At 47.8% G+C, this 21,915-nt stretch overlaps 1 protein-coding gene across 2 annotated transcripts in view; it reads right to left on the bottom strand.

Moving 5' to 3' along the window:
* The window catches only part of LOC147025611 (endonuclease domain-containing 1 protein-like), a 19,944-nt gene extending 684 nt beyond the window's left edge, over positions 1-19,260 (bottom strand). The window contains exons 1-3 of one of the 2 annotated variants that reach the window (XM_085886747.1): positions 18,988-19,259; positions 8,520-9,293; positions 1-163 (exon numbers count right to left, since the gene is read on the bottom strand). The exon at positions 1-163 is cut by the window's left edge and continues 684 nt beyond it. In XM_085886747.1, the coding sequence (XP_085742873.1) occupies positions 1-163; positions 8,520-9,274 (918 nt within the window). In that variant the 5' untranslated portion in view covers positions 9,275-9,293; positions 18,988-19,259. The other variant, XM_085886748.1, reaches the window with a different exon arrangement.
* Positions 19,261-21,915: the final 2,655 nt, after the last annotated feature.

Below are 21,915 nucleotides of genomic sequence, written 5' to 3'. Positions count from 1 at the left end.
AAAGATCTGTATCGTTACACCTGGAGATGCGTGAGGCTGGAGGATATCCTTCTCGAACTTGCGGAGACCCTCCCAGGTGTCACTCTTGTATAATGTGCTGTCATCCTTGTTCTCTCCCCAGAAAACAAATGGCTCATAGGTAACATTGTTTCTTTGGTTTATCCTAGGCAGGAGGGCGAGAGAGAGGGTTTTCATGAAAATCGTACTAAAACACACCACCACTACTTCAACCACCCATGTGGTAAGGGGCACCAGAAAAGACAAACAAAGAGAGAAGGCCTAGTTTCCATTTGAGCATTCATGGTGTTGCTTGGCTATGAGCTTGTAATGTGAGGGAAATCGGAATACCCGGAAGGTGTCAAATTTCAAGGTGTGAGTCGTTTGGTGCTGTTTGAATGTCTCATCCATTGTTCGTACCTTACAACATCCCGTTTTGTAGTCGGAAGTTGATGATCATTGGACTTGTAGGTAAATTGTTCACCAATTAGATCATCCTCCAGGCCTATACTATGCCAGGCCTTTGACAAATCTCAGATGTTTTTTGGAATGATGGCCAGGATGAGAATCACATCAAATTAAATTAATGGCCAGGTTGTACAAAATCACTTGTATTGAAGAAAGATGGAAGGACAATACCAAACGTCAGACGAAACAGCAATACAGTTGGCAACCTTGGAAGAAAGAGAATTATGAACCAGAACTGATAGTGATAGAATGTGAGGGACGTAGAACCCAGAAAGAGCTGGTAAGTGGAAAATCATCAAGTGTCGACAAAATTCCAACGTAACCCTTTAGGGGGCTTGGGGAGGAGACGATCAACATTTTAACAGCTATCTGGACACAGATCTGGAGCAGGATTGTAGGGCCACCCAGGTGGAAACATTCAGTCGACATACCATTGATATCCATTGATAAAAGGTAGAGGAGCATCTTGTGAGCCAACGGTCATCCATTTCTTGTGCCTAACTGTTTGCGGACGTCCTCCTGCAGTTGGGTTACTTCTATTTTTTAGGAGGTTGGTGGCAGGATTTGCACTCTGGCCACCGTAAAGCACATCATTACGCAAAACACTCAAATATATGGAAACCTGAAAACCCACTCGGTGGGAGAACCTCCTGTGCTGCTTCCCTCCGCAAGCCAGCTCACCGGATGACGGGATTGGGGAAAAGCCTTCGGGACCCCAATTCCTTTATGTTAGGAGGAAATCACGGAGTAAGCCGCCAGGGTCAGATTGCGGTGATGTGTGGGGGAGTGGTGCTGAGGTGTCATCCACCAGACGAGGGTCTCCTTGGGTTAATCTGAGGTGGTCCCTTCGGGTGGGTGCCTGGAATGTCCTACCTTAAGAGAGGATGATCACCTGTCTCTGTTATCATCTAAGCTCAAGCGTTTCGACATTGGTATTGCAGCACTATCTGAGGTTCGGAGACCGGATTGCGGCGAGATCATGGCAGGTGGTGACACCTACTATTGGTCTGGTCACTCCGATGGCTAACATGCCCAAGGAGTTGCTGTAGATGTGTCCAATAAGCTTACTCCAATGATAATTGAGGTAACACCGGTCAACGAGCGTATTATGAGACGAAGGATTTGTCACTCCTTAGGCGTCATTTCCCTGGTCTCTGGATATGATCTGACTGAGGAAAGTGATCTCACAATGAAGGACGCATTCTATGCCACGCTCAAGTCTGTGGTTGATCAGTTCCCCAGACGAGATAATCTTCTAGTCTTGGGGGATTTCAATGCATCGACTGGAAATGATATGGATGGTTATGAAACGTGTGTTGGTCCCCATGGGTCTGGAACTGTGAAACTGAATAGCATCAAGTTCCTTGACTTTGCAAGAAGTCATGGACTTAGGGTGGCTGGTTCATGGTTTCAGCGCCCACAAGCTCATCGCTGGACTTGGTATTCCAACGCTGGCGGTGTGGCAAAGGAGATTGACCATGTCCTCGTTGATGGTCGTTGGAGGATGATCCAGAACTGGAGGGTCGACCAGAATGCTCAGTTCCTCAATAACAACCACAGGCTTGTTGCAGCAACTCTGAAGTTGCAGCTTAAATCCAGGAGAATGGTACCTTCCCAGCCTAGGCTGGATGTTGGCAAGCTCAAGGATGAGAGGGTAGCTGAGGTGTTTGCGAACAGGCTGAGTGGAGATTTGGGGGGTCTGGGTGCTTTGGGGATCCTGAAGAGTTATGGAGTGCCTTCAAGACCACCATTCTTGATGTTGCCGGTGGATATCTTGGAACTCACCATCGGGTGTAGAAGAATTTTGTCTCTCAAGGGACACTTGATACCATTGACCAGAGTCGCAGGGCCAAGATTAATGGTATAGCTGAGCTGTTCAGGGAGCTGAGGCATAAAAGTGTACATGCGCTAAGGGTGGACAAGGAGACCTATGTGCGAGGAATCTGTGAGGGGGTAGAGTATCACCTGTGGTCAAAAGATTCTCGTCCTGCTTAGAGGGGAATTCGTGCATTGCGTTCATCCAGGCCCGTCCCTTGGTGTGCTGCAGTTAGAGCAGAGGGTGGTAGGCTTTTGACAGAGTAGTCTGAAGTGAAGGTCCGCTGGGCCGGTTACTTTGAGCAGCTGTTACAACATCTGTCAAGTTGGATGTCAGGGGTGTTACTATCCCTATTGCTGACCCTCCAATCAACTGTGGTCCACCTTCGTTTTTGGAAACACAGGCTGCGGTGAACCGGTTGAAATGGAGTAAAGCTTCTGGGATCTGTGGCATCCATGCTGAACTTCTCAAGGCTGGTGGAAATGATGCACTCGTGTCGTTGCATGCAGTTCTGTGTTCTGCCTGGAACACAGGCATCATCTCAACTGACTGGAAGAGGGGCCTTTTTTGTCCCTCTCTGGAAAGGGAAGGGTGATCGTCAGGACTACAGCAACTACAGAGGGGTGACACTGTTCTCAGTGCGGGCAAGATTTTTGCTCGGATATAATTTATTGATAGGGTTCGCCACCATCTGCTTGAGCACCAGCGTCCAGAGCAGTCAGGCTTTACACCAAAGAGGTCAACGATTGACCGTATCCTTGCTCTTCGGGTCCTCACTGAATGCAGACTAGAGTTTCGGCAGGGGCTGCTTGCAGCCTTTGTTGATCTCTGCAGAGTGTTTTATTCACTGAATCATGGTGTCTCTGGAGGATTCTTGGTCTTCGTGGGGTGCCACCAAAACTGATCAATCTGATGTCTGAACTAAACTCTGGTACTGAGTGTGCTGTGAGATGTGGTGGTGCCATCTCTGACTTATTTCCAGTTGTTACTGGAGTTCATCAGGGGTATGTACTGGCCCCCACACTTTTTAGTGCTTTCTAAGTGCTTTAGTGCACCCACACTTTAGACTGGATTCTGGGGAGGATGTTGGAGAGATCAAGCTGCGGTGCATCGTTTGGGAGAGTCAAGATCTCTGACCTGATTTCACAGATGATGCAGTTATCTTTGTGGAAACTCTGGACATCCTTTTGGGGGCTCTCGAGGTGCTGAATGAGGAGTCTGAGCCACTGGGATTACGGGTTTCCTGGGTCAAAACTAAGATCCAGGCTTTCAATAACATGTTGGATGCTGCTATATTGTCTGTACCTGTTTGTGGTGAGGATGTTAAGGTCATGGAGAGATTCGCTTACCTTGGCAGTGATATTCATTTCTCTGCTGGCTGTGAGCAAGAGGTCAATAGATATCTAGGTCTGGCCTGGGGAGTCATGGATTCCCTGGATCATGTGATGTGGCACTGCCACTACCTCTGCAGGAGGACGAAAGTCCAAGTCTTTGGTCTTTCGTGCTTCCAGTCTTGCTCTACGGATCAAATTGAAGACCAATTACCGCACCATAGTTCCAAGAAGATGTGAGATTTGGACTCTGACCAGGGATCTGAGACAGAGACCTAATTCCTTTGGTACCAGGTCTCTTCGGAGAATCCTTGGCTATCGTTGGTCGGACTTTGTGTCCAACTAGCGGTTGTTGAGAGAGAGACTCAAATGAGATTTGTTACCTGCATAGTCCGTGAACGTCAGCTGCGGCTGTATGGACATGTTGGTCGTTTTTCTGACGCTGATCCTGCTCACCAGATTCTCCTAGCGAGGGAGCCTCATGAGTCGAGGAAGCTAATGGGCCGACCACGTGCCTCGTGGTTGCAGCAGGTTGATCGGCATCTCAAGGAGATGAGGATGGGCCAGGTATCTGCCTGGGGGATGGCCAGACGGAGGCCGCTGGAGTACCGGCAGAAAGTGAACGCAGCGACGCTCTGTTCCAGCGCATGCTCCCATACCTTACCTGACCTGACGTACCATTGCCAACGAAAGGGGTGCCAAAAGAATGTTCAAATTACCAAACCATTAATTTGATTTCACATGGTGGCTAGATATTGAGAAGGATCATTCAACACAGAATAGAAGATTTAATTGAGCAAGAAATACCCCCTTGAGCATGCAGGTTTCAGTAGAGGAAGAGGTACTGGAGATCAAATTGTAAATCTGAGGTGGATCAAGGAAAAGGCAAAGGAATATCAAAGAAAGGTGAATCTCTGTTTTATACATCACGAGTGTGGAGCGGCTCACAACACTCACTTCTCCACACATTGTTACAGAGATTTACATCATAGATTTGCTGTGTTGTCATGATTTCCACCAATCATAATACAAACATTTCTTTTGTGCAAATACATTTGTAATATAAAAAGGTCCAAATGGTCTCAATGGTCAAAGGTGTCTAATCTGTCTGAAGAGTATCAGGGGTCTAATGGTGTTAAGATCGAAGGCATCTAAAGGGGTGTAAAGGTCTGGAGGTCCTTGGGGTCAAATGGGTACAAAAGTCTTGAGGGTGAAAGAATCTAAAGTGTTGAAAGCATCTTCAAGGTAAAAGGAGTCTTTTGGGTCTTCGCAGCCTTTGGGGACTTTTGGGTCTTCAGGTTTTTTGGGGGTTCTCGTGGACTTTTGAGTAATCTGGGTCTTTTGGGTCCTCGAGGACTTTTGCGTCATTGCTGGGGTAATGTCTAAGGATCTGCATGCCTCTCTCGGATTGGCTAATGTCAGTGTTCATGAGGCCACCATCAGGAAAACACTGAACAAGAGTGGTGTTTATGGGAGGATAGCAAAGAGGGAACCCCTGCTCTCCAAGAAGAACATTGCCGCCTGTCTCAATTTTTGCCAAAGACCACCTGGATGATCCAGAAGAATGTTCTATTGGAAGAATGTTCTGTGGACAGATGAGTCGAAAGTGGAACTTTTTGGCTTAAATGAGAAACTTTATGTTTCGTGAAAACCAAACGCTGCATTCCAACAGAAGAACCTCATCCTAACGGTGAAGCATGGTGATGGGAGTATCAGATGGGAGCTTTGCTGCCTCGGGACACAGACAGCTTGCCATTGTTGATGGAACCATGAATTCTGGATTGTACCAGCAAATTCTACAGGAGACTGTCAGGGCATCCATCCATGAGTTGAAGCTTTAACAGGAAGTGGGTCATGCAGCAAGACAACGATCCCAAACACACAAGTAAACCTACAACAGAATGGCTGAAGCAGAAGAGATTTCGCGACTTGGAACGGCCAAGTCAAAGTCCAGACGTTAACCCAATTGAAATGTTTTTTGCAGAACCTGAAGTGAGCAGTTCATGAAAGAAAGCCCGCAGATATCCCTGAGTTGAAGCAGTTCTGCAAGGAGGATTGGGACAAAATTCCAACAAGCCGATGTGCAGGACTGCTTCAACTCAGGGATATCTGCGGGCTTTCTTTCATGAACTGCTCACTTCAGGTTCTGCAAAAACATTTCACTGTTTTTTGGACAACATTCCACCCCGACACACCATACGACTGAGGTTTGCACAGTAGTCCCTTATGCCGCACCTTATCAAAGGACTTTGAAATATCCAATCAACTAAACGGGTCTCTCCCCTAAAATCTAAGGTCCTGTTAAAATGATCAGTAATTTGGGAGAGTAAGCCAGACGACCTGGAATGGGGAAAGCCATTGTGACAGTCTGTAAGGAGTTCATTGTCCTCAAGTTGATTAAGAGCTGTTAGACGAGGGTGCAACAGAAAAACACGATGGATCCAGTTTGGACAACTTGGAGTTAATGAGGTGAGAGCGGCAGATGCGACCAACACGTCTGGGGGGAATCATAAGTGTTTGTAAACCCCAATTAGCATGGACCAGAATCGGATGTCAAGTGAGATTCCCTGTTATCGTTATCCTTGTGTCAGTCTCTTCTCCCCATCACCCCGTTGTACTTTCATTGACCCTGAGCACGGAGGGGACAAACCTCTGTTTGTTTGTCGAACACAGGTTTTATAAGCATGGTCTAGCCACGTGTGCTACTTTCGCACTCACCAGCATATGCACAAGGCCTGCAAGCAGGGGGGGGGGGGCAGAGGGCTGTCTATACGATGCAGGAAAACTGCATTATGACTTGCTGACTCACAGCCCCGGACCCCCCAGAGAGCAAGCCACTCAGCCATGACCAGTAGTGCCTCCATGTTGAGGTTCAATGAAAGTACAACGGGGTGATCTAAGATGCACATGCAGGGGAGATGGGGAGAGGAGACTGGCACAAAGATAACAGGGAATCTAACTTGACATCCGATTCTGGTCCATGCTAATTGGGGTTTACAAACACTTATGCTCACACTCATTTGGATGTAACAGCTGAACAATTAACCCCTTATCAATCCAGATTCATAACAAATCTTTCTGGTTCAGGGATTTTTCCACGTGTCGGTGGAATCTGGCACTCTCACCGAAGATGGGAAGGTGGACGGAGATTACGTTTTCACCCCTGTCTGTTTGTCTTTCCCTGTATGTTTGTTTGTTCTTTGAGCAGGATATGTCGAAAACTTGTTGACGGATTTGGATGAAATTTTGTGGACAGGTTCGACGTGTGACGAGGACAAATTGATTCGATTTTAGTGAACATCCGAATCTGGATCCGAGCCATTGAGAGAGAGGGCCAACAAGGACATACAGCAAGACGCATCAAAGGATCATGTACAGATTCGGACGAAACTTGGTGGACCAGTTGGGTAGCACTCTGAACAAAGTACAAATCCCTTCACTCTCATTCTGGTATCGTTAGTTGGAATGGTGACCAGTCCGGGATTTTAACCCTTACCAAATAAACTTCCTCGGTAGAACTGGCTCTGTATCCAGAATGATGCGCAAGTAGATCTGCGGGCTATTTTATGGATCACCATCCAAAAGGTGCAATGGTCACATGATTTGTTCAACACAAAGTTGTTTTTAAAATCATAACCAGTTTGGGACAGCACTGCCTTGGTATTAAACTCATCATCATCATCATCATCATCATCATCATCATCATCATCAACACCGCGCGAACAACTTGTTCGGGATTCGTGAATCCCATTTTATTGGAAATGCTCAGGAGTTCTGTGTAAAAGGCAACTTGAACGAAATAAGTGTTGTAGGTGTTGGGGGCAAAGGATTTGTGTGCAGACAGCTGAATGCGTCAGTGACATCTCGGTGCCGTGATGGATTGTCAACAGAACTTTGAGGATGACTTTTGTTGAGGCTACAGTGTTTGAGCAACATGACAGCCACACTCCTACAATGGAGGGAAATGGACTGGGTGAAGGATTTGTTATGGAAAACGATGCTCGGAGCCAAAAACGATGCTTGGTCAGTCTTGGAATTCAGACTTTGTCGCCTGGTTTTGGGGTTGACCTTGTGTCGTTACAATACGAGGTGAGTGATGAGCATTCGGAAGCAGAGGAGGACTTGAGAGGTGAACCAGAGATCCAGCTTTAGCAGAGTGTGGGGCCCTTGGAGCGGCTGAGTGAGGTCAAGTTTGTTTTGCCAAAGCGAGCTGTGCACGGCGGGGGTGTGCTGCGACGACTTCGTGAGCCTCGTACCATCGGGCGCAAGTTGTCCACAGACCAGACTGTGCCCATTGCACCTTCACTGGTGCGGGGTTCTTCCTGCAGGCTGACCTGGTTGAATTCACGAGGAACCAAGGCAACACCGTGGGTGTCATCCACGTGGACATTCCACGCCAACTGCTCTGGGCATTTCATCAAGGTCACCCTCTCCCTCGTCACGGCACGGCACAGCCGTGTGCAGCGTGATACCTCACTGCGAGGAGATTCACCTGCCAGGCTCACTCACCACACATGGCTGGCCTGTCACCAACTGCACATTGTGAGCATCCGTACGCCATCAGGGGCTTTCACTGCAAACGGTAGGAATTAAATCAATTGCATTTTAAATACCCTTCTGTTTCATGTCGTGCGCTGGTGTCACCTGGTTACCAATGGACAGAAAAGTTTACGGTGATCGTGTTAATTGTCTGGCGCTCCCCTCCGGGTTACCTGCGGGGCACTCGCTCTGAGGCATGGAGGCCACGCGTAACAAACTGAATCGAAGCTTTTACAAAACATCTGGCAACTTCACCTTTAAAGTAGATCAATATGCCAAGAGTACACATGATAAATACCTTTACTGGAAAATAATTTTAAATTGTAAAGATATAAAAACAAGAGAATTGCTTTGGGGTTCTTTCTCACCGACAGCAACTTGCACTCCACGTGATGTTGGGGACATTGATTCGCCTGTAAGGATCTGACCAGGACGGTGGTGTCCAACTCCCGCAGTCCTTCCCACAGCCGATGAAATCATGTCCTGTTATAGCACCGGTCACTGCGAACGCCGTACCATGTCGGTTCAGGCAGTTCTCTGTAATCTCACGGAGTTCTGTTTCCCCTGATTTCCACTCACCCCTGTTGAATCCCGAACGCTGAGGGACCGCATTGGTGAGTGTAAATGTCGCTTCTTTCGCCAGTGGTGTACGTTGCAACTGGTTCGGATTCAGATGGCCCTTGTCAAATCCATTCCCAATGTAGTCTTGATTGATAGCTTGAAAAAGTGGCAGGCACGATCGATTCGGGGTGTTCAACCACCCTGCTGTGTCCATGTCATCCCCTAAGTTGCAGGGGTTGTTTTGGTCTCCAAGACCTCCGAGCTCCACCTTCCAACTTTCATCCGGTCTGTCTGGTCCTGGATCGACGTTGTAGGCCGAGTAAATGGCCGAGCGGTTGCCTGTGTCGAACAGCGTCACAAAGTGGAACCGGTTTTCATACTTCTGGCAAATAATTTTCACACGTGCACCAGGGTCTTTAAATATCGGAGGAATACCATTGAGAAAGAATTTCTTGCAATCGGATGGTACCTCATTCCAGCTTTCGAACACCATGGCTGGGATGCCAAGAGAGATGCTGAAGATGATGATGGAAAGCAGGTTTGGATTCATCATAATGATCATACAAGGCAGCAGAGGATCCCTGTGTGGGAAACACAATCACCATTAATAACATGGGAGAGGTCGTGTTTTTATTTATTTATTTCTTTTTAAAATACTTGGCTGGGGCTTTTGGAATGGTAACTAAACTGTTGGAGGTCTTGCCTTCAAACCAAATTTGGGAGAGGCACACCTTTCAGACCTGGAAAGGAACGTGGTGGAGATAGTTTCCAGGCCCAGTAACTAACGTGCTGGAAGCAAACCCCCCAGACTCGGTAAATAACATGGTCGGCATGAGGTCTCCAGACCCGGTAACTGGCCTGGCGGAGGCAGTTTCCAGACCCAGTAACTAACGGGCTGGAAACAAACCCTCCAGACCCGGTAACTAATGTGATAAAGGTTCAGTTTCTCGACCCCGTAACTCAAGTGGTGGAGGTACGATCTCCTGAACCCGTGATTAATGAGGTGGAAGCAGACTCTCCACAGCCCCGAACTAGAATCAGCCCTGGGACTTGTTGCTCAAGGAAAGGTTCAGGGTGATATCGCTGAGCAAAACATCAATTTCTCAGCAACAACAGAATATTTGTCTCTGTGAAGGTTTGTGTCTCCCTGTTTATAGGAACAAGATCAACCAGCTCTAAGCTTGCTGTGTATGTATGTTAAGAACTCCATTGATCATTGATCATTCTCATGACTCTAATCACCCATCCCAACTCTGTTACTCATCTGTGGCAATTTCAGCTGTCACTATGCCAGCTGGTTGGGTTGTTGTCTCAACAATAACCAGCCACAGTATTGCAACAAAACTTCTTTGTGACTTTGTGGGTTTGACCCAATCTGTAATCTTTGCAATCCAGATTTCTCCTCCTGGTACGTCCTCACTCCTGAACCTCGTTATGACTAACTTTCAATCCAATCTTTCTTGTATCCCTTCCACATTCATTGGCTTCTCTGATCACTTTCGTGTCAAGGCCCATAACTCTGTCTTTTGCAAGGAAGCAAACTCAATGATGCAGCACATCAACAAAGGACTTCTGTGACTCCACGGGACTGACTCGATCTGTAAACTTTCCAACCCAGATTTCTCCAAATGGCAAATATTCCTTTCTGGACTTGGTGATGACAAAATTCCCCACAAATGTCTCCTGTTCTTTCTCTGCTCCAATTGGTTCATGTGACCATGTGCTTGTGAAAGTCAACATCTCTCACACAGAGCTGCCTTAACTCCGGCGAATTTGGCATTTCACTCAAGCAGATTGGCAGGGACTGTGCTTTCTCTTCCCGTAAGGCAATCTCAGTGCATTCCAAAAATCCTGCAACAAGCGTGTGTCCACTCTCACGAGAGCCAGAACACAACATCTGTCCAACTTCAAGATTGAACTTTCAAACTCGTCTCCCTCCTCTAAAACCTGGTGACAGCTTGGAAATCTGTCTCTGGTGTATGCTCCCCTTCCATCGCTTCCCTCACTTCAAATGGCAACACAGCTGACTGCTCGGGAGAAGGCCGAATGCCTCCATTCTGTGTTTGATTCCAAATCTTGTGTCCCCAACCCCTCACTCTTGGTACCCATCCTTCCCTGTCATCCCCAACTGCTCCTGGACTGTGTGTCTTTTGCACCTGAGAAGGTTCTTTCAACTGTCGACTCAGACTCTGCTACGAGATCGGCCAGCATCAGTTCACTTGTCCTAAAAACCTGCTCTACTGGTCTTGCACTCTCTCCCCTCCTCTCCTCTCCTCTCCTGTCATCTTCTACCTGCTGAGAAATCCACGAATATAACTAGATTAATTTTTTTTAAAGGTGCAAAAACTGATCTCCTTAACTACAGACCAATAAGCTTACTTCCAATCATCAGCAAGGTCATGGAATCCATCTTCGCTGTTGATATGAAATCCTTCCTTTTTCCCAAAAGCCTCATCTCAGATCATCAATTTGCATTCAGACCCGGTCACTCTACCTTGGACATGCAATGGATGGAGGACCTCAATGTCAGACATGAGTTCAGGGTCGTCTCTCTGGACATATCTCCACGCTAACCTGACTGAGGATATAAATTTCAGCTGAGGATCGGTAAGTTTGGGGGGTTCTTAAGGAGGGTTCCAGTGTGTGATGTCATGGAGCCCAATAACTGGCCCGTTATTAGGCTCAAGACCACGTGGCCTTGCCGACTGGGTAGCCAGCACCAATGAGTTACCAGAGTGACTGATGTTGCATGCCAGTACCTTTGTAAGCGCCTGGTGCAATGAATCGCTGGTGCTCTTTGCTTCCTCTGGCCGTTCTGGTCTGCTCCTTCCTCTCTGGTCACTTTGAGTGTTTGACTAGCTCTGCTCCTCACTTCTCCTCCTGGCCTGCACGTCTGCCAGCAGGGTGTTGTGCCCGCCCACGGTCTTGTCCAGGTTCTTGGAAACTATCTTTGTGTTTGACATAGTCAGAGAACGAAGGTCTCATATGAATGCATGTTGTGTGTGTGTGTGTGTGTGTGTGTGTGTGTGTGTGTGTGTGTGTGTGTGTGTGTGTGTGTGTGTGTGTGTGTGTGTGTGTGTGTGTGTGTGTGTGTGTGTGTGTGTGTGTGTGTGTGTGTGTGTGTGTGTGTGTGTGTGTGTGTGTGTGTGCGCGCTCACATCGAACACCTCAACTATAAGCGCATTAGCACATTATGGGTTTCATTTCTCCATGATCTGGTTTTCATTTTCCGAGTTCATTTTTTGTTTTCTTACTCAATGTTTTGGTTAATAAAGTTATGAAGTGGTTAACCTTTTATTGACACACCCTGTATATTTGGCAAATGCCATCTGTCTGTCTGTCTGTCCCACCCTGAAACATGGAAAACGCTCCTCGGACAGTAAAATGAAGCAAAAGTTGCTTCGAATTAATTCAAATCAACAGGAAAATTATAATTTTTTTCAATCGGATCAAAAATTGAACCTGGGTTGCATATAAGGCCGACCGCTGCTTTGATTGCTCCAAAAATTTTTTTTCCTGTTGAGCAATATCTTTGCAGCTGTGCTATCATCACGTAAAATGAACCAAGGTACCAATATGAACCCATAATCGGTACTATCATTGTGTAAAATGAACCCATGATCAGTACTTTCATTGTGTAAAATGAACCAATGTACCAATATGAACCCATGATCGGTACTTTCATTGTGTAAAATGTAGCAATATAAACCCATAATCGGTACTTTCATTGTGTAAAATGAACCAATGTACCAATATAAACCCATAATCGGTACTTTCATTGTGTAAAATGAACCAATGTACCAATATAAACCCATAATCGGTACTTTCATTGTGTAAAATGAAACAAGGTACCAATATGAACCCATAATCGGTACTTTCATTGTATAAAATGAATCAAGGTTCCAATATGAACCCGTGATCGGTACTTTCATTGTGTAAAATGAACCAAGGTTCCCATATGAACCCATAATCGGTTCTTTGATTGTGTAAAATGAACCAAGGTTCCCATATGAACCCATAATCGGTACTTTCATTGTGTACATTTTATGAAGGTACCAAAATGAATTGAGCATGTGATGCGATATCTTTGTTGTGAAGAAATATGATTTCATTGTTTTTAACTCTTTTAACCAGCAGAAGAGTAAAAGGGTTCATTTTTTATTGCTCTCGTATTTTTACCAGGGGTTTCCAGCTCGTCATTTCTAACAGTGTGACATACTTTCAATGAGAAAATACTTGTTGGTTTTACATTGGCTTAATTACCTCCTCCATCGAAGGTGGACGAGGTGATGTTTTCACTCCTTTCTGTCTGTCTGTCTGTTTTTCTGTGTACAAGACATCTCAAAAAGTTGTGGACGGATCCGAATGGCATTTAGTGGACAGGTTCGTTGTGTGACAAGGATGAAGTGATTAGATTTTGGTGAAGATCCGGATCTGGATCCGACTACTAGAATTTTTTAAAGTGATTTTTCACCAATGAGAAAAAGGGCCAAAAATGATATATAGCACGACATCTCAAAAAGTTGTGGACGGATCCGGATGAAACTTTTTCTAGGTGGTGGGAGAGGAGGTTGGTGAGAGATGGTTGTGGTGCGAAAAGGAGATTGGGCTGAAGATGGATCTATCAAGCGGGTTGATGGGAGATGGGTGCGGTGTGGCAAGGAGATTGGGTTGAAGATGGATGTTCAAATGAGTTCATTGGGAGATGGGCGTAATCACGATGTCATGCGTGAGATGGGCGTGCTCAGGATGTCATGCGTGAGATGGGCGTGGTCAGGATGTCATGCGTGAGATGGGCGTGGTCAGGATGTCATGTTGGAGATGGGCGTGGTCAGGATGTCGTGTGGGAGATGGGCCTGGCCAGGATGTCGTGTGGGACATGGGCGTGACCACGATGTCATGCGGGAGATGGGCGTGGTCAGGATGTCATGCGTGAGATGGGCGTGGTCAGGATGTCATGCGTGAGATGGGCGTGGTCAGGATGTCATGTTGGAGATGGGCGTGGTCAGGATGTCGTGTGGGAGATGGGCCTGGCCAGGATGTCGTGTGGGACATGGGCGTGACCACGATGTCATGCGGGAGATGGGCGTGGTCAGGATGTCATGCGTGAGATGGGCGTGGTCAGGATGTCATGTTGGAGATGGGCGTGGTCAGGATGTCGTGTGGGAGATGGGCGTGGCTAGGATGTCGTGTGGGACAGGGGCGTGACCACGATGTCATGCGGGAGATGGGCGTGGCCAGGATGTCGTGTGGGACATGGGCGTGGCCAGGATGTTGTGTGGGACATGGGCATGGCCAGGATGTCGTGTGGGACGTGGGCGTGACCACGATGTCATGCAGGAGATGGGCATGACCACGATGTCGTGCGCGAGATGGGCGTGACCAGGATGTCGTGTGGGACATGGGCGTGACCACGATGTCATCTGGGAGATGGGCGTGACCACGATGTCATCTGGGAGATGGGCGTGGCCAGAATGTCGTGTGGGAGATGGGCGTGACCACGATGTCATCCGGGAGATGGGCATGACCAGGATGTCATGTGGGAGATGGGCGTGACCAGGATGTCGTGTGGGAGATGGGCGTGACCAGGATGTCATGTGGGAGATGGGCGTGACCAGGATGTCATGCGGGAGATGGGCGTGACCAGGATGTCATGCGGGACATGGGCGTGGCCAGGATGTCATACGGGACATGGGCGTGGCCAGGATGTCGTGTGGGACATGGGCGTGGCCAGGATGTTGTGTGGGACATGGGCGTGGCCAGGATGTTGTGTGGGACATGGGGGTGGCCAGGATGTCGTGTGGGAGATGGGCGTGACCACGTGTTGTGCGGGAGACAATCATCCAGATGTTGACTGTGTGCTGACCGAAGGGAAGGTGAATTTAATTGTTGTTTTTGAAATCCGGAGAGAAAATAAATCTCAAAAATTTTGCAACTAAACATGGCGAATAAATTTTTTTTAATTTCTTCCTTCGAGGGAATGAAACAAGGTGTACACTTGCACGAGACGTGAATTAAGAAAAATGATGCATGGTGATGAATGAATGATGAATGAATGAATGACACACTGGAATATTTCAAGCAGTGAAAGCTGAGGGAACATGTTGAGGATTGGTGGAGGTCAGGTCAGGTCAGGTATAGGAGCATTTGCCAGAACAGCGTGTTGCTGCGTCACCTTCCGCAGGCACTCCAGGGGCCTCCGTCTGGCCATCCCCCAGGGCAGATGTCTGGCCCATCTCATCTCCTTGATATGTCGATCAACCTGCTGCAACCACGAGGCACGTGGTCAGTTCATTGGCCTCCTCCACTCATGAGACTCCCTCGCTGAGAGAATCTGGTGAGCAGGTTCAGCGTCATGAAAACGAGCCACATGTCCATACAGCCGCAGCTGACGCTCACGGACTATGCAGGTAACAAATCTCACTTGAGTCTCTCTCAGCAACCGCTCGTTGGTCAAAACGTCTGACCAGCGATAGCCAAGGATTCTCCGAAGAGACCTGGTACCAAGAATCCTCCAGAGGACATCCCGATTCACTGAATCAAACATTCTGCAGAGATCAACATCGGCTGCAAGCAGCCCCTGCCGAAACTCTCGCCTGCGTTCGGTGAGGACCCGAAGAGCAAGGATACGGTCAATCGTTGACCTCTTTGCTGTAAAGCCTGACTGCTCTGGACGCTGGTGCTCAAGCAGATGGTGGCGAACCCTATCAAGAATTATCCGAGCAAAGACCTTGCCCGGCACTGAGAGCAGCGTCACCCCTCAGTAGTTGTTGCAGTCTTGGCGATCACCCTTCCCTTTCCAGAGAGGTACAACAAGGCCCCTCTTCCAGTCAGTTGGGATGATGCCTGTGTTCTAGGCAGAACACAAAACTGCATGCAACGACACGAGTGCAGCATCTCCACCAGCCTTGAGAAGTTCAGCATGGATGCCACAGATCCCTGGAGCTTTACCCCATTTCAACCAGTTCACCGCAGTCTGTGTTTCCACAAACGAAGGTGGACCACAGTTGATTCAAGGGTCAGCAACAGGGATTGTAACACAATTGACGTCCAACTCGACAGCTGGGGGATCAGCGTGGTACAACCGCTCAAAGTAACCGGCCCAGCGGGCCTTCACTTCAAACTCCTCTGTCAAGAGCCTACCACTCTCTGCTCTAACTGCAGTACACCGAGGAACGGGCTTGGATGAACGCAATGCGCTAATTCCTCTGTAAGCAGGACGAGAATCACTTGACAACAGGTGATGCTCTACCCCCTCACAGATTCCTCACACAGGCCTCCTTGTCCACCTTTAGCTTGCTGCACGTACAGTTTTATGCCTCAGCTCCCTGAACAGCTCAGCTCTGCCATTCAGCCTGGCCCTGCGACTCTGGTCAATGGTATCCAGTGTCCCTTGAGAGACGAAATTCTTCTTTGCCCTATGGTGAGTTCCAAGACATCGACCGGCAACATCAAGGACGGTGGTCTTGAAGGCACTCCACAATTCTTCAGGATCTCCCAAAGTACCAAGACCCCCCAAATGTCCACTCAGCTTGTTTGCAAACTCCTCAGCCACCCTCTCATCCTTGACCTTGCCAACATCCATTCTTGCCTGGGATGGTACCATTCTCCTGGATTTAAGCTGCAACTTCAGAGTTGCTACAACAAGCCTGTGGTCAGTGTTGAGGAACTGAGTACTTCAGTAGACCCTGCAGTTCTGGATCATCCTCCAGCGACCAATGAGGACATCATCAATCTCCTTTGTCACACCGCCGGCATTGGAATACCAAGTCCAGCGATGAGCTTGCGGGCGCTGAAACCATGAACCAGCCACCCTAAGTCCATGACTTCTTGCAAAGTCAAGGAACTTAGTGCTATTCTGGTTCATAGTTCCTGACCCATGGGGACCAACACACGTCTCATAGCCATCCCTATCAGCTCCAGTCGATGCGTTGAAATCCCCCAAGACTAGAAGTGTATCTCGTCTGGGGCACTGATCAACCACAGACTCGAGCGTGGCGTAGAATGCGTCCTTCACGGTGAGATCACTCGCCTCAGTCGGCGCATAAACAGAGACCAGGGAAATGACACCTAAGGAGTGACGAATCCTAAGTCTCATAATACGCTCGTTGACCGGTGTTACCTCAATTATCATTGGGGTCAGCTTATTGGACACAGCTGCAGCAACTCCTTGGGCATGGTAACCATCAGAGTGAGCAGACCAATAGTAGGTGTAACCACCCACCATGATCTCGGCACTATCCGATCTCCGAACCTCAGAGAGAGCAGCAATACTGATGTCCAAACGCTTGAGCTCAGATGATAACAGAGACAGGTGATCATCCTCTCTTAGGGATAGGACATTCCAGGCACCCACCCAAAGGGACCGCCTCGGGTTAACCCAAGGAGACCCCATCTGGTGGATGACATCTCAGCACCACTCCGACACTCTCCCGCATTCTGGCCCAGGGAGGTTACCCCGTGGTTTCCCTCCTATCATCAAAGATTTGGGGTCCCAAAGGCTTTGTCCCAATCCCGTCAGCTGGTGAGCTGCTCTGCGAAGGGAAGCTGAACAGGAGGTACTCCCATGTTGTGGGTTTTCAGATTTTTTAATGTGCTTTTCGTATGTTTTGCGGAATGAAGGGTTTTACGGTGGCCGGAGTGCAAATCATTCCACCAACCTCCTAATAAGAAGCAACCCAACTGCAGGAGGACGTCAGCAGACACAGTTGGGCACTAGATATGGATGGCCGTTGGCTCACAAGGAGCTCCTCCACCCTTTGACAGGTTTTGTTCTTCATCCTGCTGGGTGTCCATATCCAAACACCCTCCTCACCAGGAAACCTGGTAGGGGAGACGGTTTAGTCACCGACAACCCGACCATGGAACAGGTTATTACAGGTTTACATGGTACCTGTAGCAAGTCACAGATCTAATCTGACCAGACCTGACAATAATTGGTGTTGCCATGAGGTAAATCTCACAGATGGATGTTTTATGAACGTGCTGAGGATTGTCGATCCTCCACCCCACCCTTCACCTGTCGAACCTCCACCTCACACCTCACCTGTCGAACCTCCACTCCACCCCTCACCTGTCAAACCTCCACCCCACCCCTCACCTGTCGAACCTCCACCCCACCACTCACCTGTCCAACCTCCACTCCACCCCTCACCTGTCGAACCTCCACCCCACCCCTCACCTTTCGAACCTCCACTCCACCCCTCACCTTTCGAACCTCCACTCCACCCCTCACCTGTCGAACCTCCACCCCACCCCTAACCTGTCGAACCTCCACCCAACCACTCACCTGTTGAACCTCCACTCCACCCCTCACCTGTCGAACCTCCACTCCACCCCTCACTTGTCGAACCTCCACTCCACCCCTCACCGATAAAATCTCCTTGGGGGGGTGTCGGGAGGGTTTGTGAGCGGGTTGAGTGTGGGGGAGGGGTTAATGGGTGTGGTTTGTGGGTCAGGTGTGGTATGTTTTTTTATTAATCCTTTATGTATCAAATACGCTGATTAAAATGATTACTTTTGACCTTGTTGATCATATTGACGGTGGGTTCTCATGAGTTTCATTGTTTGTGGAGCATGGGGATATTTATTTCACTAAAATGATGTGAAAAAAGCAAATTGAGATGATGATAAATATTTTGGACAAAAATGACCAAATCGGTAACTGATTATAAAATAAGCTTGTGAAGCACCACAGTGCGACAGGAGGAAGGTATTTATCTGTGAGTCCAAAAAACATACCTCCATTCCCTAGAAAAAACGCAGCACAATCACTGTGCAGGTTAAACGAACGAGTGGTCCATCATATTGGGCAAGCCATCTCAGGGGTCCATCATATTGGGAAAGCCATCTCAGGGGTCCATCATATTGGGCAAGCCATCTCAGGGGTCCATCATATTGGGCAAGCCATCTCAGGGGTCCATCATATTGGGCAAGCTATCTCAGGGGTCCATCATATTGGGAAAGCCATCTCAGGGGTCCATCATATTGGGCAAGCCATCTCACTGGTCCATCATATTGGGCAAGCCATCTTAGGGGTCCATCATATTGAGCAAGCCATCTCAGTGGTCCATCATATTGGCCAAGCTATCTCAGGGGTCCATCATATTGGGCAAGCCATCTCAGTGGTTCATCATATTTGGCAAGCCATCTCAAGGGTCCATCATATTGGGCAAGCCATCTCAGGGGTCCATCATATTGGACGAACCATCGAGACATAACACCATATTTCACAAACTCTATATTTGATACACCACAACGGATAATTAATCTTACCTTGCAGGGAATGATCACTGTGACGGATACACCGTGTCTTGACCGGCCCCACCTCCACTCGCTCCTCCCACGCACTCCAGCAGTGAAAACACCCGGAAGTCTGCAACGGGTGCTGCACAATGATATCAGAGCCTCTTACTGTGGCCTGTACATGGTACGCGGTACCAGGTACACGGCACAACTTGGGTTGGAGCGGGGAAATGGATGGGTTGGAACAGTCGGTTCAAATCGACAGCCTTAAGGGCGGAAACCCGGGAGGGCGGGGCAGCCAGATCTGGAGGGTGAAGTGAGGAGGTGGGGATTGGTGCAGGATATTCCGATAAAGGAGGTGGGGAGTGGTGCAGGATAATCCGATAACATGCTCACCACGAGTCGTTTGAGTTAATGTCCTGAGGATTTGGACATATTGGTCGCGCTCCGATGCCCAGCAGTAGCTGAGCAGTTTCACGAAGAGCTGAACTCTTCAATACATTCTTCATTTTAATGACAAACAGTCTAAGCTTTTATATAATAATAATCATAATATTAATAATATAAAAGCTTTTCACAAAATGTAATTATAATACATTGAAACGTGGGAATCCTTGAGGGTTATTTCAATTACTTCCCTTTCACACCATCAAGGCACATTGGGCTGCCCAGGCAATTTCATTGGCAAGAGGTCCAGTGCTGGACGGGTTACCGCTCCAACACAGGTTACCCCAAATGGTTATTACCCCAGTACACTGGTACTCATTTCACTGACCTCGGAAAGATGACAAGCCAAGTCAACCCCACCTGGCATTAATTCAATGGTCGACATGGGCTTGAACTCAGGACCCTAAGGTCTCAAGCCAGCCACCTTAACCGCTAAGCCAATACCAAGCTGAATTCAGCCTCATCAGGTTTAAATTATATTACATTCTCTTAAATGTAACAATACTATATAGAATAATTAAATTTAATATTTTCTGCTCAAATATTAGAGAATTGTTCATCTATTAACCCCTTCCTGGTTAAAACCTCCAGAGTTCAGGCTGATAGCACACCTCACTTCTTTTATCTCGTCCACGGAGCCTCCTTCCGAAGGATGTTCAATCCCACCCTTACCACCAGGGGTAACACCACCTTGTCACGTGATCCCCAACCATACCTGTGATCTAACCAAACTTATTACTGTCACGTACAAGTCTCTCTCTCTCTCTCTGTCACTGTGTCTCTCTTCCTGTTTATTCATTCAATCCCTTGTTTATCATGTCCAGCTGTTTTGCCACTATCAGTTGTGGTCTATTTATTTATTTATTAATCCCTCTGTCACCTTGCTCTTCCATCAGGAGTTTCAATCTTGTTTAAAAATACTTCTTATGGCAAACTATTCAACACTCATAACCACACCTATCCCAAACCTTTTACCAGTAGGGTCTCTCCCTTACTCTCCCCTTATTTCCTTCTTTGTTCTGTCCATGCATTTTTTCCTTCTGGCTCCTCACTCTTCCACGAGCCAAGATTTTGTATACAAAAGGGACGGGTTGTGTTGCATGAGCTTTGGAGACGATCAATGAGTTCAGAAGTGTGCCTCGTCTCGAGAGGAGTCCGCTGTGATGGCATTTGAGGTGATGGAGGACATTGTGAGGAACACACCAGAGACGAGGCAACGGCTCCTTTCAAATTCCCCGTGATGCCTTCACTTAATCGGGAAACACATTTGGACTTCGAAGGACAGTTTGGCCTTTAGGTTTACCAAATGTTTCAACTCACCTAAAGATGGACACGCTTGTTGCTAGCCATGCAAAATGACATACCGTTGCCCTGGCTCAGGGTAAGGTTAACATTCAATGATAATATAGTTGTTTGATTGTGAGTGTGTGTGTGTGTTGTTTGTTGGTTGTTTTTCCCAGAGGCAATTCTGGATCCAGAGGGTGTGCAAGAACAATCATTTTGCAAGAGTGCAGATTGCAATCGCTGTGAGTCAGTTGTCCTGAGCAAATATCCTGACTCCACATTGCTGGAAAAACTAACACTGGCCAAAGAGATTTGTACTTTTACAAGAATAGGGTAGAGTAGCCAAGTGGAGCAGAGGAGTCACAGGAGTTGGGTCACATGTCCGTTATCAGGTCAAGGAATGAGGATGTATACCATCTGCGGATTTCCTTGTTCCCAGATTGCGTCATTCCTGTGGAATGCAGAAGACCTCAGCCGTGAGTCCAAGAAATGCCATGATTGGTTGTTGCAGTGCCACCTCTGAGCCAACGGCCATGGCTGCAGCTCAAATCACCAGATATAAAGGGGGAGATAGAGAGATATGGGATTAGGAGCAATCTGTTGGTCCATGGAAACAGAAAAAGTAGTCGATGTAGAGTCGTCATCGAAAGTAGATGGTGCGTCATGTAGATAGACATTAAATGGCTCCAGAGAGTAATGTGGACCCAGAGATAACACGAGGGTCATGATGGATTAGTCTCTCGACATAACCAGCAAATCCCACCACTTGTGGGTCTCGTCTGTCATAAAGGAAAAATTGCTATCCAGAGAGAGGCACAGAAGAGTCAGGGATATCCTTTCAGAAAAATAATTGTTAAACTTCCATTGTGTCGAGTGGCAGCAGCAACCTGCATGGAGACATCTGTGATGTCATAATCGAGTCCTTTCAATGTTTGAGGTTCATACTGTTTGTTGGGGAAGAGGTGGCGAGAGGCAGGGGCACGGTCACGTGGCCGAGGACCGGAGGAAGGACCGTGCCTGTGATGAGAAGGGATCCAGTGGATATGGTTATTTTGTGTTCGGCCATGAATTCCCATTCACTGCAGAATTGCTTCTGTTTCACAGCGCAGGTACAGGTAATATTCAGGTGCACATCATACGTAGAGTCAAGTCAGGGTTGGTTAAAATTGTAAGCAAAAGCAAACAGTGGGAGGATAGGCTTCGGTAGGATAGTTGCCCCAGCCCACC

The sequence above is a fragment of the Eptatretus burgeri genome, chromosome 6 (genome assembly GCF_056783735.1).
Source record: "Eptatretus burgeri isolate ZD-2024b chromosome 6, Ebu_testis_v1, whole genome shotgun sequence".
In the NCBI taxonomy this organism is placed as follows: Eukaryota; Metazoa; Chordata; class Myxini; order Myxiniformes; family Myxinidae; genus Eptatretus; species Eptatretus burgeri.
The sequence above is the reverse complement of the archived record's forward strand: the minus strand, read 5'-3'. Positions and strand labels throughout refer to the sequence as shown.